The sequence below is a fragment of the Nycticebus coucang genome, chromosome 8 (genome assembly GCF_027406575.1).
Source record: "Nycticebus coucang isolate mNycCou1 chromosome 8, mNycCou1.pri, whole genome shotgun sequence".
Taxonomy (NCBI): domain Eukaryota; kingdom Metazoa; phylum Chordata; class Mammalia; order Primates; family Lorisidae; genus Nycticebus; species Nycticebus coucang.
In genome coordinates, this window is record NC_069787.1 from 136,138,988 (window position 1) to 136,164,428 (window position 25,441).

At 49.3% G+C, this 25,441-nt stretch overlaps 1 protein-coding gene across 8 annotated transcripts in view; it reads right to left on the reverse strand.

The window, feature by feature from the left end:
- The window catches only part of TNIK (TRAF2 and NCK interacting kinase), a 395,211-nt gene that overhangs the window by 85,218 nt on the left and 284,552 nt on the right, over positions 1-25,441 (reverse strand). For all 8 annotated transcript variants that reach the window (XM_053599576.1, XM_053599575.1, XM_053599573.1 and 5 more), the window contains exons 8-12: positions 21,485-21,539; positions 19,380-19,458; positions 12,176-12,351; positions 7,546-7,612; positions 4,059-4,263 (exon numbers count right to left, since the gene is read on the reverse strand). In XM_053599576.1, the coding sequence (XP_053455551.1) occupies positions 4,059-4,263; positions 7,546-7,612; positions 12,176-12,351; positions 19,380-19,458; positions 21,485-21,539 (582 nt within the window). The remainder of the gene's footprint in view (positions 1-4,058; positions 4,264-7,545; positions 7,613-12,175; positions 12,352-19,379; positions 19,459-21,484; positions 21,540-25,441) is intronic.

The window sequence follows — 25,441 nt, forward strand, 5'->3', positions numbered from 1 at the left end:
AATAAAATTCCCTAGTAATAACTTGGCCTACAGATGCTGCTGCGGCTCCCCCACTGGCACCCCGTGTGTTCCCTCAGCTGGACCCTGGCTGACCGGCCCTGGCCAGGTGAGGCTCTCCCCACAGTGGCTCCCTCAAGTACCCCACTATCACCATGGCAGCCATGGCAATGATGATGGAGAGTTATGTGACTGATACTCGCTAGATGCCTGTTTCCCACACGATCCAGTTGTGTGAAGGGAGACCCTGTCTAGTGCCCTGCAGCCAGGACGCTTACTGCCTGTGTGTTGGCCAAGCGCCTGCAGGCATGGGGGACAGGTTTTCATTCCACTTCACACTTTTAAAATCACAATTGAGCCCACATCCTTGAAAGCCCCATCATTATAGGGAATTTACATTTTTCGAGTGCCAGGCTCTTATTTTACACATTAATCCTCCACTTCCACTGGCCAATAAGATACAGGTGGTGTTTCTTTAAAAGCAAGTGTCAAGTGATGAAACCAAAGCAGTGTGTGTGTGTATATAGCTAGAACAGGTCGTTTTTATAAACGGACAATGTTATGATGGTCTCAATAGGTACTAAATGAGACCTCAGTGGCTTAAAAATCTTAACACAATTCTTTAAAGAATTAGAACTTACTCCCGGGAAGTGCCCGGTGGTCCCAGGGTCAGTCTGATTGCTCCTGTGACTTAAAGGTACACCCTCCCCCACCATGATGGAAGGCACAGAAGCTCTCAGCAAGCTGAAACAAACACATAAGTCACTACCACCGTTGCAAACCCCCTGAGTAGAACCAAACTTCACCACCAATGCCAGAGCAGGGGTCTTGGCACCTCAAGGGCCCCCTCCTTGGACCCCAACTCTGTGTTACCGAATAAAACAGTTTGTACTTTGGTTATGCCGAGTAACAGCAATTTTTACTGAACCGATTCAAAGCACAAGAGATCCTCTTTGCACTTCTCACCAGTAGTGGACTCACCCACTTTAGCTAGGGTTCATCAAGCTCCTGGAGCTTCATCACAAACTAAAAGCTGGGACTTTCATCCCCACCAGCTAAATGGTTAATTGGCCTGAAGCCATGTCCTGTTCATAAAGCTGACCAATGACTACTTTTTTTTTTTTTTTATTAAATCATAACTGTATACAATGATATGATTATGGGGCATCATACACTCACTTTATAAACCATTTGACACATTTTTATCACAGTGGTTAACATAGCCTTTCCGGCGTTATCTCAGTTACTGTGCCAAAACATTTACATTCTACATTTACCAAGTTTCGCAAATACCCCTGTAATATGCACCACAGGTGTGATCCCACTGATTCCCCTCCCTCTACCCACCCCCCCCCTTTCCCACTTCCCCCTATTGTTAAGTTGTAGCTGGGTTATAGCTTTCATGAATGACTACTTTGGAGCACACACAAAGTCCTTCTAAGAATATGCAGATGCTGATTCAAAGCTTAGCCACATCTACACCGTCACCCAGAATAGCAAAGGACATGCAGGGCTTCCTCAGAACCCTCTGGCAGAAATGACATCTGAGGTTATGAAATACAAAGGCTGCATGCCACAGGCCTGTGTTACCAGAGGGTAAGAAGTGTACTTCCCAGGACGCCTAGCAGGGCCCAACTGAGCCACAGAGACACTACACTCTCCAGCTGAACTTTCTGTGCAACCAGGTCATCCGAGTTCCTACTCAGGACAATAGAAACCCAAGTGGTCACCAAAGTCCAGGCAGCAGGCATGGATGGGGTCCAGCAGCAGCAGGGCAAGGACAGTGGGGCCTGGGGGCAGAGAATGTCATTACTTAGGACTTCAGAATTTACAGGTGTCTTACTTAGTATTCTTGTTCTTCTCTACTGAGCTACAGGGTAAAACAAAGAATCAAAAGATAAAGCTATTATAACCTGTTGTTGCCTTGTGGAACATGTATTCCTGCTACCAGTGAGAAGCCAGGGCTTGTGCCCACTGTGCACGGAGCAAATAATCACAGACGTCTTCCGTGCAAGCCAGCACCTGCAGCATGTGAGTCTGTGTATGCATGAGCCTCTGTGAGCTGAACCTCCAGTAAGTGCCACAGAGGAGAAAATGCAGTGGTGGCCTTAGCAAGGCTCTGACGTGGAGCATCAGGGACAGAAACCAACTCGAAGACATGCACCTGCTGGGCAGGGGCTGAGGTCCCCTGAGAGACCACAGAAGCAGAGGCCAGGTGCAGACTGGGGAAGGGAATGCTGACGACAGCTCATTGTGGAAAGGAAGACGTGTGGCTGCTTTGCGCTCGGGCTCTGCAGGCCGATGCCCTGGATTCAAAACTGATTTCTTTTCAGGATGTGCAACCTTCAGAAGGTATTAACCTAAGAGCCTGCTGCTCAGCATGAGGCTGGAGACTGCTGTGAGGATTCAGTGAGACAATTCAAGTCAAGTACTGAACAGAGGACTCTGTCACACAGGCGACGACATCCCCGCCCCAAATGGGGACATTTGTAAGCAATGGCTACAGCTTGCTCTGTTAGATGGGGTTATGTGCACTTTGCATGAGAAACAGTGGGTACATGCAGAGAGGTGATGACAGCAGATGAGACCTGGATGTGAGAGCATCCTGCCTGGCACGTGGCACACAGAAGTCCCTCCATAATTGCAGCATGAGAGACAGTGGGTGCATGCAGAGAGGTGATGATAGCAGATGAGACCTGGATATGAGAACATCCTGCCAGGCACGTGGTACATGGAAGTCACTCCGTAACTGCAAACACTGGGTATTATTGCTGCTGGTCTGAAACTAATATTCCTGGGACACAATGAGGATGATGGGATTTACTGAAGACTAGAACCGAAGCCCTGACTGATGTAAGTCGGGAAGGCTGGACCTTGATTGTGTGTTCAAAAAGCAGTCTGCTCCTGGCGTCTGCACCCCCACCTGATGCTCAGTGGCACCTGACAAAGCAGGTGAATGGCTGTGAGAGCCTTACTGAGGAGTGAGCTGCTGGTGGGGGCCTGTCAATCTGCTGCCTCATTACCCTGCAGGCACTGAACTTCTTATCTGCTGCCTGACTCTCAGCAGCTATGCCCTTGATGCTTCTTAACTGGCTAGAGGCTTTGGTATATATGGCAGAGGAAGAAGCCTCAGAGACGTGGTCAAGGTTCTGGGAAGGAGGTGCTGACAAAAGTCCATGAAACCGCAGGGTGGGAGCCCTGCCCATGAGGAACCATGCTGGACACTGGCAGGCAGCTTCGCTTCCTACACAGGTGACAGCAGTGTCTGCTGCTGACAGGAGATCTTATCTGAAGGGGTCTGTGTAGAAGGACTCATGAAACCCGTGCAGTATGGACAGGCATCCCTGCTCCCTGAGCTCGGCATTCCACTTGCCTGTGGTCTAGTCAGAGCCTGGATTTCACCTCTCAGTCACTGGATCACTCACTCACATAGTCACTCACTCACTCCACAGGTATTTATGAGGCACTACCAGAAGCGCTGGACACTGTTCAAATATCAGAGACACGTCAAAGGATAAGAAATAAACCACCCAACCTCATGGAGCTCACATTCTAGCCAGGGGATCTGGACCTACAAAGTACATGCAGAGTGCGTCTGGGGCAGGGGGCTCCACGAAATAACTAGGTAGGGGGAGCGAGAGCTTGGCTGTGAGGAAAGCTGCAGGCCTGTCCTGCCTCTCACCGGTGACCACTCATTGCTACAGCAACAGGGCTGCTGCATAGGCCTCACCCCTGCAGTTGAGCGCTGTATGCCTGAGCAGGTGGCCCCGACCCAGATGCGCGCCCTCCCCCCCCCATAGGACCTTGGCAGAGATGCACGAGCCTCACCATGATCCCAGACGCCCCCTGGCTGGGACCTTGGTGCAGGTGCAGGTGCATGAGCCTCACCTCAACCCCAGATGTACCCCCCCCCACCTCCAGCTCGGACCTCAGTGCAGGTGCATGGGCCTTACCCTGACCCCAGATGACCTCCAGCTGGGACCTTGGCGCAGGTGCACAGGCCCCAGCCCAACCCCAGATGGCCCCTGGCCAGGACCTCAGCACAGCTGCATGGGCCTCACCTCCTCCAGCCGCCGCCGCTGTTCCTTCTGCTCCTCGATGCGCTTCTGGCGCTCGGCCAGCAGCTGCCGCTTGTGCTCCTCATTCTCCCGCTGCTGCTGTTCCAGCTGCTGCCGCCGCAGTGCTTCAGACCGCTCCTTGTTGGCCAGCTGCAGCCGCAGGAAGTCCCGGCGCAGTGTGGACTCACCAGGCAGGTTCAGGATGGAGCTGCGGGAGGGACAGAGATGGGACCATGGGGAGGACTGTGGGGCAGGACCCCATCCCCATGGGAGAGACTGTGGGGAGATCTGTGGGGCAGGACCCCATCCCCATGGGAGAGATAGGACTGTGGGGAGATCTGTGGGGCAGGACCCACTCCCATGGTGTACAAAAGGCAAAGGAATGGAGGTGACCCCTGGGAGCAGGAGGGTGCCCGTGCCCGGGGGGTAGAGGCCAGGCTGCTGCTATGACAGTGATGACCGGGATGACCTTCTCTGTGTGGAGGTTGGCACAGAGCCATGGGCTGAGCCCAGGGTGTTAGGTCCATGTCAAGGTGCCTCTTGCTGTACCACGCAGGATTCTGCTTAAGTGATGATTTTCCTTGCCTGTAAGTGGTGGGCTGTGTGTGCGTGCATGCACATGGCAGACGGTATGAGGGAAATGCCCTCTGCCCTCCTGCCACCCAGCTAGGGCCACCCCACCCACACCCAGCTGCAACAGTCTCAGACTCCTAGACTCTGCACAGCAACTTCACAAGGAAGAAAGAGGTGCTTCCATTTGTTCCTTCAGATCTAGCCCTTCTAATTTTTCGAGAAGCTTCTAAAAATAAATACGAAGTAATCCCACTGAGCACATATTTACCGAGTCCCTGCTACCTGGCAGGCACAGCAGCCAGTAGGGACAGAGTGGTTCCCAGATAAACTCTCAGAGCTGCCTTCTTGTGGGAAGGGCAAATAATTACAAACAGCATGATTTCCAGTATGAATGTGTCCTGAAGGGCACAAGAAAGGGTCATAGCTCAGGAGAGACAGGCAGGGTGCTAGGGCGAGCATAGGACTCTGGACGCTGTAGTCAGGAATCCCTCTGGGGAGGTCACAGTTGATGCAGGAGGAATGTTCCAGGTGGAAGGAAGAACACTTTTAGAGGCCTGTGGTGCAGCAGAGTGAGTGACCGGGTGAGGGGCCCCAGGAGGTCAGAGGAACAGAGCAGACTGGGCACAGCCCATGGACCAGGCAGGTGCAGGGGAAGGTTTGTGGTTGGGGAGGATGGCAGGTCTGTCTTGGCTGACATATGGGAGCCCGTCTGCAGGGCATGAGTGATGCTATAGCAGCCCCGGGTGGACACACCCAGGACAGTCAGCGTTGGGTGGCAGAAGCCTCAAGAGGTGGTGAAGCCTGTGGCAGAGGTGACGTGGGAGCAGGGAGGATCTACAGAGTGTGTCCAGTAGCTGGATGGTGGTGGGAGAGCTGGCCTGAGGAATGAGGAAGGAGAAACATGGGTAGGGACAGGCCTGCCTAGGCTAGCAGGGGAGCAGCGCTGGGCTCAGGACAGCAGTGGGTATGTGAAGAGTTGCCACAGTGTGACGTGAAGACTGCTCATGATGCCCACAGACAGGGCCTGGGATCAGTGACAAACTTCCTCTAAAGCAAGTCCCATATGATGGCCTGTCAGCTGCACAGGCCACTTGCTCTGTGCAAAGGAGATGGCATGGGGTGCCAGCCTCATGACTCAAGGGTGCTTTGCTGATGTTAACCGAGTCACGTCTGTGTCCAGGATCTGCCCTGTGTTAGTGACTCGGTCCCTAACTGTGTGTGTGGCCTAGTTCCACCCTTTCCAGAATGAAATAATCACTGTCCCTTCCTACTTTTCAGGATTTTGTGAACATTAATCAGATGCCTCTAGAAAAACAGGACTCAGAACATAACCTTCAGTGTGACATAGTGACCTGTCATGTCTACTGCAGGTCATGTGACATAGTGACCTGTCACGCTTACCGTAGGTCATATGACCTAGCGGCCTGTCACGCTTACATATCATGTGACATAGTGACCTATCACACTTAAAGCAGGTCATGTGACCTAGTGACCTGTCATGCTTACTGTAGGTCATGTGATATAGTGATCTGTCATGCTTACTGTAGGTTATGTGACATAGTGACCTGTCATGCCTACTGCAGATCATGTGACATAGTGAACTGTCATAGCAGGGTGAAGGTGCAGCCTGTCTGATGCCCACAGTGACCCTAGCATACAGTTTAGCAGGTGCCAGACAGACAGGGTTTCTCAGCTCTGCAGAGAGTGGCCGGGTGGGGACACAGTCCTCCAGGTGAGCTTTGGAAAGCCTATACAAATTGTATGAAAGAACAAGCCTGGTCCTTTGCCCTGCAGGGATGTTCAGCTTCCATTTCACAACTTGACAGCCATCAGCCCTACTCAGTCAAACAGGGGCAGCGACATGTTACATGTCAGATGGAACAAAAGGTCTCCTTCAGTCTTTGACCTTGAGGAGTCCTATAACAGGTGGAGAGAGGAACACTGGAGGACCCCAGGCCCATCCCTGTCATCTCAGAGCGGCTCAGTAGGTGTGAGTTAACTAAAAATAAACAAACTCACACATGGCCCAGTGCTTGCTAACAGGATGGCTGAGCCAGACATATGCTGGCCAGGAAGCTGTGCCCTGGTGAGCTGGGGACTGGCCTTAGGGAGGACTGGGGTCCACTTCTTGCATGCCCAGAGGACGGGGACCTAGCTGCCCTGGTGCCCCCGTTTGGGCACCTTCTCTCCCCAGCCTCACTCTGCACTCAGTGCATGGCGCCATGGTGCACGTGGCTCTGGAGACTCAGTTGCCAGCTGAGGGTCCTGCAGTGTGAGCCGCTCTCAGCTGTTTACAAACACAGACCAGGAGGAGGCCAGGGTCAGAGCAAGTGAAATGCAGAGTGCAGGGATGACAGTGGCATGGCAGTACTGGACTCTGGGGAAGCAAGTGACAGTGGGAATGGCATGGAGCTTCTGTCTGGGCTTCTCCTCTAGTGTGTGGTTTGATCTCTTGGAAACCCTGTCCTCCTGGTTGGCAGTGGTGAGACACGAGGGCGCATGACCAGGACAGCGGCTGCCTGGACCTTCTTCAAAGGCAGGAGGGAATGAACTGCAGAGCTCTTGTCCAGAATCATCATGCATGTCTCAGAAAGGTACAGCTTTAAGTACTTTAGTCCTGCATCACCCAGACAACTGTCTGCTGCTCCTTCTCCAGGCTATGTGTGTGAAGGAACAGGCTCTGAAGGCAGAGATCATACATCTTGGGGGACAAGATAAAGAATATGCTGATTTCAACATTTCTGTTTAAGTCTGCCTAGGGAAAATGTCCCCCATTAATGAGGATATTCATGGGCAATAATTAAGTAAGCCCACCCTAGCAGATTCTTAAAAATGAACCTATAAATCAAAAGGAAAGTGAATTCCACACAAGCACCACTGCGAATATGAAGATTAGACTCAACTTCTGCTCACATACCTGGGCTCGCCCGAGTCATTCTCCTCCTCTTCCTCCTCACTCCCACTGTATTCATACTCTGTCTCATCTAAGGAGAGACCCAGAGTATTAGTACATAAAAAGATGTATGCACAGAACGGTAAAGACCACCCACCCCCCCTTTTGAGACAGTCTCCCTTGTCGCCCTGGATAGATTCCCATGGCATCATAGTTCACAGCAACCTCAAACTCCTGGGCTCAAGCAATCCTCTTGCCTCAGACTCCCAAATAACTGGGACTATAGGCACCACCACACCCAGCTAGTTTTCGTATTTTTAGTAGAGACGGGGTCTTGCTCTAGCTCAGGCTGGTCTTGAACTCCTGAGCTCCAAGGATCCTCCCACCTTTGCCTCGCAGAGTGTTGGGATCACAGGCATGAACCACCATGCCCAGCTCACCCTTGTTTATATACAAGTAAATTTAGCTCATAGGGCTGTGGTTGACATGAAGCTGGAGCAGACTCCAGGCCCAGACTGTGCAGCTGGTCCACAGCTCTGCTCTCAGGCCTCCTGTTTACAGGGATGGGAAGAGAAGGAACTGAAAAGTGACCTTCTGTCTGTGTCAACCCTCAGTATAAAGCAGCTCATACCAACCCATTGGCCCACTGTGAATTTATTGATGGTATTAACCACTTTAAAATTGAGATTTTATTATGCCTTACATGGACTCACAAATTGCTCATAGATTATCTTGATAAATGCAGCAAGGCAATTTCTGACAACAGGTGCTACTGAAAATACACAGTTAAAATGTGTTCTTGTGGATCACTAGGGAAATCCATTTAGTTCAGTAAACTGTTAAACAAATTCACACACAAGAATGAGGAAGACTGAGTTTGCTTTGGAGATGATCAGAATCTAAGTGGAGGGACAAGCAAATAATCAGAGCTTCCAAGGTTACAGAGAAAGGGAAGAAACAGTTATTTATGGGGTGTGTCCCATGACAGTCACTGACATAAGATAGTTCACCCATGTGCTCTCATTTAATTTGCTTAATGATCTTCGAAAGAAAAGCCTGTTTTCCCAGCAAGGACACTGAGATGACAAGGGGCTAAGTGTTATGACCAACGTCATCTGATTAATAAAAAGTCAGTCAGAGATTTGAACTCAGAATTCAACCCAACTTTATACCAGTGCTTGTTCCAACATGTCAAAATGACTAAATATCAGAGACATTTCACAGAAAAGCATCTGGTTCCTCTGGTTTTAAGTGCACAGTGAAGTTTGAGGCAGAAACCAGCTGGGCCTTGGGAGGACAGCGACCTCTGCGGGGCAGCAGGCAGGGGCAGGAAAAGGACGTTCTAGGCAGCACGGCCACAGGCGGAGGGCTGGCAGCATGACAGCACATGGCACGTCCAGGAGACTGAGAGTCAGAGCAGCAAGTGTCTGGGTGGGAGAGACCTCAGGAGGGGAGGCCGCAGGACCACGGAGCGAGCTGCTCCTCGAGTGCCACGCTGAGGACTTTCCGTGGGCCACACGCAGCCCTGGGAGGAGAGTTCATGCAACTGTGACCTCACAGCTGTGGGTTCATAGTGACAGCCATGAAGATGTCTGTGTGCCCTTCACAGGAGCTGAGACTGCAATTCTGCTGTGTCTCTGCCAGGAGGCAGCGCCCACACTGCTTTCCACTCACAACATGCCTCACCTGCCTCGCTCGGTAGCCACGAAAGATACTATGAAACAAGAGTTGAATGTGTGTGAATTCAAGTGCATTTTCTAAAGAAATAATTTACTTCATACGCTGAGATATGTATGAAGTTTTCAGGCTATGTATTTTTCCAGTATTATTTCATCAAAAATCTACACAAAGTGTTTTATATTCCTCACTGAAAGTTTAATGTTCCAAACTTTCCTGAAATGGATAGAATTCGGAGTAAAATGCAGAAATTTCATCTAATGAAGGAAATGCCAGCCAGGGAAGGATGCACACAATTACTCCAGTCACTCTGGTCTCCAGGGCAGAGCCTTCACCTGTTAGGCTCCGCAGTTTTAATTCCTCCCCAGAATTTAGTTTGATTGCTTCTATACGACTGGGTTAAATTACACGTGTCAACATATCTTAAGGAAAAATATCAGGCTAAAAAACCATAAAGCAATGCAAAGCAGAATTGCCTGATTTTGCATAGAGAGAACTGCTGAGCGGGTAAGGAGAGTGAAGGGCGCCGGCAGAGACAATCGCTCAGACTGTTTCTCACTTGGTCCCTCCCTTCCTCGGGGAGTAGACACTGATGAGAGAGAAGGACCTCTTAGCCCAGCAGGATTAATGCCTTTAACTGTCACACAGCTCTTGAACAGACCTATTTCTGAGAATCTTACTCTTCCACTCAGCAAAGAATGAACACATTAAAAGTGAACTGTCTTCATGGCATGGGGAGCTCTGAGTCACATTCTAGAGTTTGTGCCCAACATGGAAAAATAACCTGAGGCCCAACTTTCCTCCTATTCCTGGTGGGAGAGGAAGGGCATAAGCTCTCACAGAGCCCCTCTGAGTCACAGTGAGGAATCCAGAGTCAGTAAGGAATGTCCTCGACAGGACAGCTGGCATCTCCGAGTGCCTCTGTGCACCAGACAGTACACTGGCCACTTTACACATGTCATCTTCATCTTCGCAGTCATGCCAGGTAACGGTGCTATTATTATACCTCCAATCCCACGTTAAAGATGAGAAAACCTGGGTGAAGTTCACATAACTGAATGTGAACCCAGAATTTGAATCTGAAAAGAGTCTGATACTTAAACTACTCTCTGTATCCACAGGATAGTAAGGTATCCCTACTAGAGAAGGTGACATCTAAGGACTGTGTATCTGACACACCACCCTAAAACATCCCCTTAAACATTTTGAATCCATGGAGTGGCCCACGACCACCTCAGAAAAAGAGCAGCTTAAAAAATCAGTCCTGGGACTTTTTTTTACCTCAACCCACCCTTTCTCCTCATGCCTTGTCCCTCTGGCTTGGGCCTGCCACTGGCTCCTTGAGTCTGACCAGCAAGTCCTTGTCCACTTCCTAACTCTGGAGAGGGGCCTCCCTTCTGGCTTGGCCTCAAAACCTCCTGAGTCCAACCTGGCCATAAATGTCCCTCCAAGTCTCAGGCTGGCTGTAGGAGGACCGTTGGTGGAAATGCTTCTGCTGACCTGACCCCAGAGTCTCCAGGCCAGCTGGGGCCTCACTCTGCTCACTGCCAAGCCCCAACCCCCACTCTGTCAGTGTGGAGCACTGACCACAGAGGCAGGGAGGAAGGGGTGTGAGAGAGGGGCAGCCCCACCCTCTGCTGCTCTGTCTGAGTAGAGAAGTGGAGAGAGGATGAAGCGAGGGTATGGAGGACAGGCACCAGGGCCCATCTTCAGACTGGTCGGCCCTCTGCTCTCACTCACCTTGCTCTGAATGCTGCCTTCCAGCCCCACACAGCCTCCCACCTGGAGCCCCCATGGCCTCCTGCTCTCCACCCAGAAGCCCTCACTGCCCATCCCCTCTTCTCACTCCCACTTCCCACCCTTCCCTGTCCCTCACCCAGCACTCAGCCAGCCACTGGCCCTACTCCAGACCATGTGGTAGGTTTCAACCTTGGTCAGGAAGTGGTCAAGAGGCTAATCTCCAAAAGCAAACTTATCTCCTTAAGAAGGTTCTATTTCCTGAGAGGTGAACCTTATACCAGTGACGCAGAGGGGCAGGGAGAGCTGTGAGAGGTAACAGCGATTTCAGCAGCAAATCCACAACAGGCTAGGAATTAATGGTGGACTTTAGCTCCCATTCATGAGTTAAAGGGAGTCATTAATTAGAAAGCAAAGTTCAAGTGATTCTGAAACTGTCAGTTAAAAACTTGCCTAATCAAAATTTACTTTAGTACTAAGAATCTTACTCATTTCTGCAAAATGTATTCCTCTTCACCTGCCAGCCTTCATCTGATGTTTCTCCAGCTTGTATTTCCTGCCTCATTTTAGCAGCTCACTTCCTCATCCTGACTTTTGGTATTTGCACAGAATTCCTATGCTAGTTTCAGACAACTGGGGCATAGTCTGTAGACCCCGACTTTAGACTCATGTGCTACATAAGAGCCAGAGTCACAAAGAGACAAACTTCTTGTATGTATGAAATGAGTAAGTGCATTCACCGACCCTCAGCTCAACTTCTGACATTCCAGACACCAGCCTGGCAACACAATGGTCTTTTCTGTCACTGCAACCATGAGGGAATGCTTTCTGATTCTAAATAACTGAATTAAAAATAAGCCTCAGAACACAAACACGTGTTAGAGGTGTCAGTGCAGAAAAATGTGACTAGATGAATTTTTCTTCAGGTTGTCTGTCCCTTGGAGCTTTCTATTTTTCCACATGCAAATACTCACTTGAATTAAGAAAACCATTTGTCACAGAAAAGCACATCACAGTATCACTCAACCTGATTTGTTCAGGGTCTAGAAGAGGGAATGTTTCCTACAGCTCTATTTTTCCAGAAAGATCCCACTTCAGCAGTCTCGCCTGGTGCTGCCCCAAGGCTGGCCTCAGAGGCAGTCCTCACCTAAAGCACAACTCAGGCCATCACCTCCCTGCACACTGGAGCCCAGCCCCGCTCATCTCCCCTTCCTCTTGCTGACACACAACATGTGCAAACCTTTCTCTCCTCTCTTCTTCTTGGTCCGGTCGATGTGGTCCTTGAGTTGGATGCGGACCTGTCGCTCGTTGGGCTGGTCCCGGATGAACGGGTGCTTCATCAGCTGCTCTGTGGCTGGCCGCTGGCTATGGTTCTTTACTAAACAGCTCTCAATAAATGACTGGAATTTTTTTGACCTGTCAAACAAAAGAGATGAATCCCCAGATAAAATGACAAACAAACATATTTTCTGAAATGCTAGAATTTTTTTAAAAAGGTTGTCCAACTGTCCAGTATAGGAACTGATCAACCACAAAATAGGCCTGGCCTGTAACAGGAGCAGCGGGGTCCAAGGCGCCATGACCAGCAACACACAACTGAGGCAGCACATGCAGTGACAGACATGGAAGCATTTTGCAAAGTTTATACACAGTGTTACAGACATCACCAAAAAGAACCAGGGAAGAAAAAGGGCCCCAAGCGACTCACACCTGGAAGAGCCCAAGAGCCCAGGGTTGCCCTGAAAGTCTCAGGGGGACCTGCCCTGGGGGAAAGGGCAGCTCAGGTGCACAGGCCCTCAGTAGAAAAGCAAAGCCAGGATGAGAATGCCGTGTGTGTCAGTGCTGCTTAAACAAGGCAGAAAATGCAAGTTGAAGATAAGTAACACTAGGACTGGGTGATGGGGTGGGCATTTTGTAGGGTGATCAAGACTCTTCTATGGCGAAAGGACCTTTGATCAGGCAAATTCTTTTCTTTTTTTTTTTTCTCCTCACACGGCAAGACCAGAAGAGATGATCAGGCAAATTCTTAACTAGTAATTTCAGAATCACTTTTGAACTTTGCCTTCCAATGAATAATAACAGGATGTATCTTTGCTATTAACCCAAGGACTCAGAAATAATAACTTTAAAGGACCAAGTTCACACTCAGAAGCTAATTTATCTCTGTCTCAAAAGGCACTATTTCCTCCAAGAATAAGCCCCATTCCAGAAGCAAGGGACAGCGTGGAGATGCCATACCTGGGTGGCAGGAACTGATGGTGAACTTGAGCTCTGATTCATGAGTTAGAAATGCGTGTCCTTATTGAAAGTTCCAAGAAATTGTTCAGAGTCACAAATAATGAAGCTCATGACTCTGTGGTATGTTCCTCCATGGCAGCGCAGGGGAGCTGAGGCCTGGTCACCCCCACCCTGCCCAGGGACAGGGGAGCTGAAGCCTGGTCACCCCTACCTTTCCCAGGGACAGGGGAGCTGAGGCCTGGTCACCTGTACCCTGCCCAGGGACAGGTGGTCAGTTCTGTGCTCTGTCGCCCTCCTGTGGTGTATTGTGGAGTTACAGGAGCAAATGCCCAGCAGGTCTCCCTCAGCCTTCTCCCAAGGCCCTATGGGTATGCACATATACGTATGTAAGTACACATATGTAAGTATATAGTGCATATACACACATGTATACACGTTTATAAACACAAATGTACGCATACACATTTATGCATGTATGTTTGCATGTGCACATGCATGTGTGTGTGTACATTCCTCAGGCTGAGATGTGCCTCCAGCGGGAAGTGCCTGATGACACCGTATTCTCTATTTCTGCCCAGGTCAATGAAGTTCTTATTGTGTGTTTTTAAAATGCTGGCTTTTGGGCATTTTTTTCTCCCTAAACTTCAAAGCAGTGTTCAAGCTTTTAAAGTATTTTACATAGAAGTCAGGATAACCTTTTGTGCTAGCAGTCACCCCAGGATGATCTAGACTGTTTGCATTGGACTAGAGATAGTGATGACAGGATGGACCCTCTTTGTGCCTCCCCCGAGTCCTTCAACCTATGTCCCTGAGTTTTGCCAACCGGACAGCCCAGTGGGGTCAGGAAGTCCCCACATCATCTTTGCATCGTGAGCATCTGCCTGCTCTATGGTGCTTGATGAAGGCCCAGATGCAAGGTGTGGGCGAGAGCTGTGCATAATGTGTACGTAACATCCCTCAAACCGGAATAAGCTGAAGAGCATGAGGCTGAGCTGCACAGAATCGCACAAGTCCTACTCTGCTTCTCTAGATGGGAAACTAGCATTCAAGGAGGAAGGCAAAAGCAGATTAGGACAGAAAGCTGTTAAACTTTCATAAGGAAAGCAAATGGCAGTTCTCTTTTATTCTTGCTGACAACTAGAAAGATGTGCTCATTTTTTATATAAAGTGCTCAACTATTAGCTAGAAGATGATAAATAAAAGAAATCACATCCAACTTTAAAAAGAGATCCAGACTTAATAGACTGAACGTTCTAGTCCTTGATACTGACATCTAGACCCCCAGATCTCTGGGATAGAACGTGTTCAAGAGTTAATGAAACCAGCTGTCTTTCTAGGCTTCCTCTTGCGGCAGGAGAACTTCAGGATGAACTCAGGAGCATGAATCTGGGCCCTAAAGATGGGCCTGGCTGTGCAGAGCTCACAGAGGGTAATGTGTTCCACAGGTACACACTCCTCCAAGTGTCTGGAGGAGAAAATAGCACCTTCGCAAGTCTCCAAAGCAGGATTCATAGTCTCTTATTTAAGTTAGTGTGACCCCAAAATCAATATGCTTAATTACACATTTAATTAAAAGCGGAACACTTCACCTATGTGAAATATGACCTGTTTGCTGAGTGTTCTAATGAGTTTAGAGCATCTGTATAACTTTATTGCTCAAATCTTTACTGACGGTAATTTAGTTCTGTTTCTTCACAAAGAGCCCTAAGGTCAGTGATACTAATTCCCCAAGAGCTGGCATGGAGGATAAATGCTAACAATTGGTGCTTATGGGCTGAGGGCACTAATTCTACTACTGACCTGCCAAACACTTCACAGTCCCAGGTTTATCCTGCTTATACTTTAAATCATGTTGGAGGAATTAAAAATGCCTGAAGGAGTGTCAGATTAACCAGCACGACCAGTTGAGCTAAAAGTTTTTGGTAATTATCAGACTCTCTAAGTGCAACATGACCTTTAAAATTTGCGTTGGTCGGACCGTCTCTACTCTGGGCTCCGTCACTTAATTGTGTGACTTTGGACAAATTACTTAACTTCTCTGTTCCTCAGTTTCCCTGGCTGCAAATGGGGATATTATTAGTACTTATCTCAAAGGAATGTTGCCATGATAAATGAGTTAATTCACACAAAATACTTACAACAGTGCCTGGTATCACACATGTTGTATGTTTTTGTTATTGTTATTCTTACTACGACTCTGATCATCCCCAAGAACAGAGTGTCTGCCTTTAGCACAGGGACACAGAAGTATGATGTTGTTTATCTGCATTTCAGTTGGACTGAGAGAATAAAGTGTTGAGGATCATATAGGTTAGCAGGGAGAGTTGACAGGGCTGTCATTGCAAGGAGACTGGGCAAAAAAGGGTTAATTGTAAAACTTTGTGTAGCAGTTTTTGTTCTGATTTTGGTAAAGTTCAAAGTCACACTATTACTTACAAACTCAGTCTATTTGAAGTATTTTCTCGTATCTGCTTTGTATTATCATTGTTTTATTTAGAACACATATATATACACAGAAAAGCTTTGTCATATCTCAAAAAAAAGATCCCGACAACCCAGTGAGAATCAGGGTCAATGCTTCACAGACAGCAGGAGTGACCCAGCCCTGAAGCACTGTAGGAGCCTGGCTCCCGCAAGGGGCTGCACTCTCTGGACCCAGCCCTCCACTCGCTGGGCCTCCCAGGCAGCATCAGGCCACGAGGTCAGGACCAGGGCACCATGCATGTCTGAGAAGTGATGGTTTCCCTGACGCTCTCAGCTGAGGGCTGCCATGCCTGGGGGGCTTCTTCAGATTCAAAGGTGCATAAGAATTGGACTGACTGTCTTCTCAGAGGAAGGACGCTATCTCTGTCCCTGGCACTGGTGTACTCTTGAGGGCTGCTGAGCATGGATGGGCAGGGTGCAAAGAGAGTGCCGTTGGAAGGAGCTGGTGACCCATGTGGGCAGAACCCATTTGCACCCAGGAGGCAGGACGAAGAAGCAGGAGTCCAGTGTCACTGGTCACCTGCTAGTGGTGACACTGAGGCAGAGAGTGAGGACACCCTTGGTTTCCTCTGATGCAACTAAGCTATGACCCTCTCTGAGGCCTCTTCATCAGGTAGTCAGGCCTCTTCATCAGGTACCCAGTAAGGCCCTGACGGGAGGCAGAGCTGGGCTCTGTCAGTGTGGGGGGTGCGGTCTCCTGCCCTCCGATGGCTGGGACGCGCTGGTGCCTGACCTTCTCTGATCTTGAAGGCACAGGGAGATGTATGTTCATACTGAGAGATGCACCTCAGCCTGGAGTGTTGTAGTTCCAGGAGAAAGTAGAGAGTGACCCTCAATTCACCACTTCTAGGAACAGAGTTCCTGGTCCAGCCCCTGCAGGGGCACCTCCCTTTGGTCATGTGCTGACACACACATTGGGAAAAAGACACCTGATCTAACAACTCATTTAGAGAAAGAACAGCTAGAAACAAAAGAACATTGTTCAGTGTTTTCCTTTTGGTTCAGGTGGTGGAGTGGAGTGTGGAGTCTTTTCCTTTAAAAAAAGTAAAAGAAAATGTTTCATTTCCTCCCAAACACTAGAGCCTATTAAAGCAAACTCTAACTTACTTCAAATAACTTTGGATTTGGTCTTTTAAGATAAAATGCTCTAAAGTATTTAAATATTTTCACTAAAAACTGGAATTGTGCCACAGGGAAGTGGGAGCTGTGTCATGTGTGAGGCGCCCCATGCCCAATGCTGAAATCCAGGGAAGAAGAGATATTATCAGGCCTCTCCCCCTCTCTCAGACAGCCAGGCCCTCGTCCCCTCTCTCTCTCTCAAACAGCCGAGCCCTCGTCCCCGTCTCTCTCTCAGATGGCCAGGCTCTCATCCCCCTCACTCTCTGATGGCCAGGCCCTGTCCCTCTCACTCTGATGGCCAGGTGTTTGTCTTCTCCCTGTCTGCTAGGACAGGACCTACACCCACAACCGACCTTCCTTGAGGGCTGGGGAGGGGCATGCAGAGCGGCCAGATGAGGCAGAGCTGACCTGGCCTCCACACCACCCCTGGACCGTCTCCAACAGCCCCCAGCATCAGCAGAATCAGTTCTCCTCGTCAAAGGTTTGAAGCAGAAGAACCAGTCTGTGTTGTCCCCTAAGTTGGCATTTCCCAAAGAAGATCAGGGCAGGGTCAATTTTTCTGAAGCTTGGTCACTGAACACCAACACTGCAGAGTAGGGCTGTCCACTCACTTCTGTCAGGGGTCAGCGGATCGTATGGAGGCAGGTGCAGACCAGTTTGGACGGAAATGGGACAAATATCAGGCCCAAGTGACACTTGCCTCTGTGCTTGGAAGGGTGGCAGCTGGAGCAGGAGGACACTCTCTTGTCCCAGAAGGGGCAGGGGCTACTCAGCATTGCTGTATCTTTGCAAAAAAAGGAGCAGAAATCTAAAGCCGTGCTCATGAAACGGACATCTAACTGCTGCAATTCCTACACATATTTTAAAGTGGGGTGTGTGGCACCTGGAGGCAGTCACTCACCACACATCTGTGGACAGATTCCTTAACCTGTCCAGCAGGGGGGCAGGAGGAGGACTGGGGCAACCAATGCCCACTGCCGGATCCAGGGGGCCTTGGCATGGAGGACGTGTAGAATCTAGCAAATGGCTGTGTCACTGTCACCACCACTGTCCCCAGGAGTCTGACTGGGGGGACGGAGGCAGCAGTGCCTGGGTGCTACTGTGCCTGGGGAGGTGGCTACCTCTCCCACAGCAACCCTGGGTGGGTGGGGGGCTCTGCGTCCCTGTTGCCCACAGCAGCTTCCCCTTCCCCCGTGCAGGTGTCACAGCCACCATCTCCCTGCTATCTCCTTCCTTCTCTCTCCTGATACAAAGGCTGTCTGAGTGGGGGAGTGAGCCTGTGGCCGGCGGGAGACCTGAGACCTGAGACCGTGACGGTGTGACCCTGGGAATGTGGGAAGAGGCATGAGGGTCTCATCCCTTCAGGGTCTCCCCCAGGACTTATCTTGACGATGTGTCCTAAAAGTCCATCCTAAGGTTCCCAGACCTCGGAAAAGTGGGAATTTGTAGCTAAATATGCCTTTATTTACAAAATATTCATTATAAAATTTTACAAAGGGGTGACTGACATGTAGAGAATATATTTTAAATACTTCATAAAATATTATAGACAAATAGATGGCCATGGTGAGAGATGGCCTTGGTGGAGAGGGGACTGGCCCTGATACTTGAGGCACCAAGTTGAGAGTGCATCAGAGGACAGTTTCCAAAGCAGGAAGAAGGGCGAAGGACTCAGTGTTATAGAATAAGGCACAAAGGTGCCAATGTAAGTTCATAAAAACTAAGAGGCCCAATGTCTGCCTGACCTGTGAGCTCTGCTCCCCAGACTTCAGCTGGTCACTTGCTGTGAACTCGGCTGTGAACTCGACTGTGTACTCCTGATAACTCTCCCCAGAGTTCATGGAGTAGTTTGCTGTAAATTGGCACCTTTTAATGTGAATAAACTTATTAAAAGGAAAGGTTATGTGACTGCCCAAAATATAAAGGTAGTATCTCTTGCCATAATGAAGAACCAATAGCAAAAGCAAGCAAACAAACAAACAAACGAAAAATAAAACTGTGAATGCCCTCGCATGCCCACACAGAGAGATCACCCAGGGCGTCCCGGTGCATATCTGCATTTAGAGCAATGATTTCCTACCGGTGTGCCGCAAAAATTTTTAAAGTTCATTAAATTATTTTCGAAAAGCAGTTAAAAGCACAGTAAGTATATTCTTTTTTTAAACTTTTTTTTTTTTTTAAAATCAACTTAAGTGTGCTGTGGAAGTTTAACTATAGAGTCAAATCTGCTCTGAGATAAGAAAGGTTGAAAAACACTGACTTAGGGTTTCATTGTACTAAGGAGGAGAGAAGTCAGCCAATACAATGGCTGGCCTGGAGCTCTCTGACGAGAGGCTCTGTGCTGCCAGGGAAGATGTCACCTGGGTTCGGAACCAAAGAGCTTCTGTGCTATTACTCAGGTCACTGCCCATTTCAGCAAATAGCATCTCATCTGGGAAGGTGGGGGTGAAGCCCTGCTGTGGGGATGGCAAGTGCCCAGTGCGCACTCTGAGCCACATGGCAGCCTCACCCTTCAGCAGGACCTGGCCATCTGCACTGACTCAGCAGAAACTCTAGGGAAAACCTCACCCTTACACCTGCACAGCAGCGCATAGCGAACTTACCACTTCTTGGACTTCAGCCGAGGCGCTGGGTTCCGGGGGATGAGGAAGAGGGCTCTCATGGGGTGCATGTCACACAGAGCTGAAATAGACAGAATAGGAACGGCTGCAGTCAGGAGGCCACACCCAGGCCCGTCACACATTCACACCTGACAGTGAGTGTGGAGGTCAGAGCATCCCAGTGCTCCAGGTGACGAGCGTTCATTTACAGGAATCCCATGAAAGACACACATTTCAAGCTGTCACTGTTAGCATTTCTAGAGAATATTCCTTCACTTCATGTTTAAGGAAACTGAATTAAAGGGTGAGCGACCAGCCACCTTTGCTGGAGGTAATGCCAACTGTTCAACGTAAACATCAGCCGTCAAGGACAACAGAGACGGCGAGTCATTTCTAATCAGCAAAGGCCTCAGCCATGAAGTAAAGACTACTTGGTGATCCAGTTTGCTTTATGCACTGAGGCTTCCTCCAAACATGTTATCTGCACAGATCTGAAATCCAAGTCGCTAGCTCCAAGCACCACTCTATTTCCAGACATCGCAAGTAGCTTCTCAGGTTCATGATGGGTTTTGCTTTGTTTTTAAATTTACTGGCCCCAGGAAGATCAAAGGATTAAGCTAGAGTCTGGCAGAAGAACAAAGTTATAAAAACATCTCAACTTCCAAACATTTGGCATTATCATTTACAGTGAAAGCACACACACATTTTTATTTTAATCGAAACATTTCATTAGTTTACTTTCAAAACATCTAGGAGAATTTTTCCTTTGTATTTAGAATAAGAATATATGCTCCTTGAAAGCCAGAGGATTCTGTGGGTGGAACTTTATTTTAGCCCCATCTCCCACTGATTAAGAATGACAATCTGGTTTTAGGATGGCAATATGTTATTGTTCTGATGCATACATGCCAATCAGCATTGTGAACGAAGGCAACATTATCACTCCCCGGATCAATCATGCTGCAGATGAATTTCCCAACTGCAGATCGAGAAATAAGAAAACTGTGACAGCATGATGGTCACGTCATGTGCATAAGGACGCGTTGTGCAGACAAAGGACCCACTGTGGTCCTGATCCTTTGAGAATCAGAAGCGGGGTGGTATTAAACATCCAAGGATGTTACTGGGAAAATGCCTATGTGAACAGAAATGGGAAAAGAGCCAGGCAGGGAGGGAAGGGTCAGAAAACTGCTGTGCAACTCTACGCTGAGTGCAGGGGGAGCACAAGTGGGCAGAAGTGTCCCAGACAGGCCTGCAGGCCAAGGTGGCCTGGTAAAGCCACGCGGGATGGCTTGCATGAAAGCTGACCAAAAAGGAACCCTGTGTTTTCCAGGAAGGGGTTGACCTCAGCATCCTTGCTGTGCTAGATCTGGGAGAAGGATGGCCCTTGAGAGATGCAGCCTTGGTGTCACTGCTGCAGCCTGGGCCTCAGCCAGCCCCACGTTCCTGGGAGCTTTGAGAGCTTGCAGCCACCACACAGCCAATGGAGATGCTTTGCAGGCTAGGACTCCAAATCTCGAGGGCTCTGAGGGTCTCAAGATTGCTAGAGGGCCCTCTCACCCCCACCACACACACTCCATCTCAAACAATAGCAGGGAAATCTAAAATTCTACAGTAGTGGTTCTCAACCTTCCTAATGCTGCAACCCTTTAATACAGTCCAAAGGGGTTGCAACCCACAGGTTGAGAACCGCTGTTCTACAGGTTGGTATTTTGAAAGGATTGATAGCAATTGAGTACAGTGTCTACATAACCTATGTATTGAATACCAGGTTTAAGTTCTCATACCCTAGAGTGTATGGTGTGAGTTTGGTCAGTTTTATGTTAGGTGAAGAGTAGTTCAAGAGTAAACTGTGCACTCAGCCTGTAAAAAACAAACAGGATTCTCCAAAGTTTTCTTTTTCTTTCTTTTTTTCTCTCCAAAACACAACTCTTACACAGCTCTGCAATGGATGGATTCCTGGTTGATTCAAGGTGACTCTACTCTCTAAATATGCAGCCGGACGCTGCAGCGCGTGGTGTGGCAGAAGTAAGGCACCTGCAGCTCCTGGCAGGGATCTCAGCACCCATAGGGTGGGCCCATAGCACCCCATCCCGGAAGGTACTTACGGGGAGCACCTTCTGCCATCTCTATCGCAGTGATTCCCAAGGACCACAAGTCACTCTGGAAAGGAAGGTTACAGACACATGGTAAATTCAGTTGGTAAGGACAGCTTGGTCAAGCCTGGTGACTGCCTCAGCGCTCTTGGGCAGAGCACTTGGTCGCCTTTTTACAAACCTATCTCCTGCTGAGCTTTAAAACAGAAATAGCTTCATTCACTTCTTGTTGACAGACCATTCATGGTGCCTGCACATGGTAAATTATTCAATAAATGTATTAAAAATGAATATAAGGTTTTGAGAATTAATTCATCACTTAAATTTATCTGTCAATTGAATATAAAATTGCTGCTATTCAACTCATGCCATTATTGAACTGTAGTTGTCATATAATAAACTGCCCATATTTAAAGTGTGCCATTCACTAAAGTGTGCCGTTCCTGTGCACCTGTCATCACAGTCCAGATGGTAAACACACCCAGCACCCCCATGCCCCTTTTGCTCCTGTAGTCCCTCCTGCTGTCCCCAACCCCATTCCTGTTCCTAGACAGCCACCATCTTCTCTGGCACTATCATCTGTCTCCTGTAAATGAACTTGCACGACACACAGGCTTTTGTGTCAGTTTCTTCCACTGTGCGTGGTGTTTGGGTCCATCCTTTATATTGCTGTTGTGGTTCACTCTGTGGACCTTTCACAGTGTGTTTTTATACCCACTCGTCAATGGACGTGTGGGCCGTGTCCAGTGAGTTGGGTTGTGGCACAGAAAGCTGCTGCAAACATTGCCACACAGACATTTGGGTATATCTTTTGTTTAAGTGAACAGTCAGGGGTAAGACAGTCGGATAATACTGAGGTGTTGTTTATTTTCAATTGCTTTTAACCTACAGAAACAGCAATTTTATATGATCCAACCTAGTGAGATGGGAGGTTTTACAGTGGTGCTCACTGAGTGTCTCAGCGCTTAGGACAAATGTGTTTGTTGAACAGACATATGAGAACCTTCCATCCTGTAGACAGGCTAATATGTAAACAGAGGTCCTCATATACTCATACCCTTTCTTATGCTCACGCCGACTTTTATGCTAATCTGAGGATTTTCTCAGCCAATCCCTCCACCCGCATAATCTCCAACAGTACACTTTCCCCACTGTCTGCCAGTGACTCAGCTGTTCCTAAATACTGCAGGTGGAGGACACATTAGCAGATGGGGAGAACCAGCCAAGAACTCCCAGATGCTTGCTGACTTGGTTTCCCCTCATCCTGATGACACAAATTGTCGCTGGCCTCTCCTTTGCATTCTGTATGTTATTTGAAATTCTCACCTGTAGCCTCATTCAGGTTAGAGAGATCAACATTGAGTTTTCTGTGCTATTCTCACCAAACCAATGTCAAGGCCACGTGACAAAGAGACTTAGCTGGAGAAGAAACATGGGATTCATGCCGAGGAATTCCCTCACTGCACCCCGTCAGTTCTGTGAGTGACCTCGGGCCACAGCAGGTGTCTGGGGGCATACCCAACCTCACACTCAGGGGCTCAAAACTTCACCAGACCTTGGTTTAACCAGGAGTAACGAGGTGCCCTCATAGCGCACATCCCTTGTGCTCCTGGCCGCTCCTCTGCACACAGCTCACAGAGGTAACACTTGTCCTTCCCAGGTATATTCAAAGGCTTCCTTTAACCCCCCCCCACCCCCCCGTGTTTGCTGCTCCTGGCTCTGCTCAGAGAGATGTCTCCAGGCTGAGGGGATGGCTTAGCTCCCAAGGCTGCTGCTGACACCAACAGGGAACACCCAGCCCTACTGCACCTGGACTTTGCGGGTGACAAAAACACCCAGTCACTTCCACACAGAAGGGGCCAAACAAGCACGGTGAAGGCAGGCTGGAAGTAGGAGTGGGGGTGCAGAGGCTCACCGTGCTGCTCTGAGAACCCTCCAGAGTGCAAGGCACTCTGGCTCTGTTGCCATCGTCTCAGCACCCCTAGGAACTGCATGTTTCTACAGCCAGAATGGGGCCTGAGTGTGGCAGAGGTGACTCCGCTGGGCCCTCTGTCCCTAACTGCCACATGGGGTCAAAAGTCAGTGGCCTTCAAACCCATGCAGCTTTAGGCTGATGTGAAACCCAGCACCTCTGCAGGGAAATGACTGCCCCGGGCCAGGCCTCAGGTGGGGTGTGCAATGCTCAGCAGACCCCACAGCTGTGCTGCACCCACACCTTCCGCTCACTCCCACTCCCACCTGGACTCTCACCCCCAGCACTGCTCCCTCTTCCCCTTCCCACAGGTGCCCCCTCAGAAACATCTGTGCATCGCCGATGGCTGTGTTCATGGTCTGTGCCCCCTGCCACCAACAAACACCAGAACACCAGGCCACGAAGGGACCCGTGCTTGCTGCTGCTGTGTCCCGGGTGCCGCCTGGAACAGGGTCTGGCACACAGCAGGCCCCTTACAAGGCTCTGCTGGGTGAAGGACAATAAGGGATGCACAAGAGAAAGGAGCAAACCCAAGTGTCCTGGGTCCTGTGGGCCAGTCCAACCTCCTGGTTTCACACACCACGGCCGCTCAGCACCGGCCATGCACAGAACCAGCCTCCTCCTCCTCCTGGGGATGTAGTATTCACCTTGTCATTTCTTAGCATAAAGTAAGCACCCCGGAATCCTGTTTTGACTGCAAGTGATGGAACATGCTGAGATTCAGCGAGGCAGCAACATGCTGCCAAGTTGCTTCTGATTTCTAGGCCCAACAGGGACTGGCAGACAGAGAACAGGCTTTTCCGTTAGACAGATGTGGATGCAAACTCAGGTTCCCAGGTTGGGAACGTGCTGAACACACTCAGCTGAACATTCCAAACTGCACAGCACAGTCACATGACTTGCACATGTTCGCCGAGGCACTGGGCACACACTGGGCTCAAGAACACTGACGCCCTGTCCTAGACCTGCCTGCCTGGTACCGTCTCCTCTGACCCCTCAGTATTTGGCCATGGCGGATACTGCTTACTGCTGCCCGGCAGGTATCTTCAACCCCCATTTTTCTTGCTGCTCCACTCTGGAGAACAGGACAGCTACACTTGCCAGTCCTGACTCTTTCACAGCTCAGGGTAGCAGTTAGGGATGGGACGTGGTCTGGCCAATGAGACATAAGAAACATCTTTTGGGAGCTTCTACTTCTGTTGAAAGAAGGAATATATACAGCAGATGTCTTGCTAACTTTTCCTTCCTAAAGCCTTGACTGAAAGTATGGTAATATGGTATCTGGGGCTGTAGCATCCATTTTGCAACCATGAGGCAATAAACCAACAAATTCAGTATAACAGGGCAGGCAGCTGGGAGCCTGGGTTTCTGCCTCTTGATTTCTGGTGATGTGATATACAAGTACGTCCCTGAGTGATGAGAATAAGACGCAGGCAGCAATAACTCAGGGAGTGTGTTTAGGCAATAAGAAAGCGCAGAGGTCTCCCTTGTCAGGTGGGATCACCTGACATCCAGGATGCAGGAGGGTCAGGAAGAGGTGTTCCTTTCACTCAGTAGACGCTGTCTCAGAACCCTAACCAGCAGCCTCCCTCCATCCCCCCCACATTCCTTTCAAACAAGGGTCACACCCATCTGCCACCTGCTCCCTGTCCCATCGCATGACCGCACAGACACTGCTGCTGCTCTAGGCCTCATTTACGAGGATTTTTTTGTTTTATGTTTTTTTTTTCCTTTGGCCAGGATTCTCCTATTTTCCAAAAGGAACATTTATACTCCTGGCCATGCACACCCACAGCTGTCTGTCAGCTGTACCTAACTGCCTGTGCTAGGAAGACATAAATGTTCTTTTCAGGCCTTGTTTAGGCCTTTGGATACTTTAACAAGTTCCCCCAAATCTGGAAAGCTAAAAGACAAGAGAAAATGCTGCCATTGCAACTGGCAAGACAGCTCACAGGAGACAGGGAGTGAAGAGAGAAGTTCCCTTTGTGGCCGCTCTG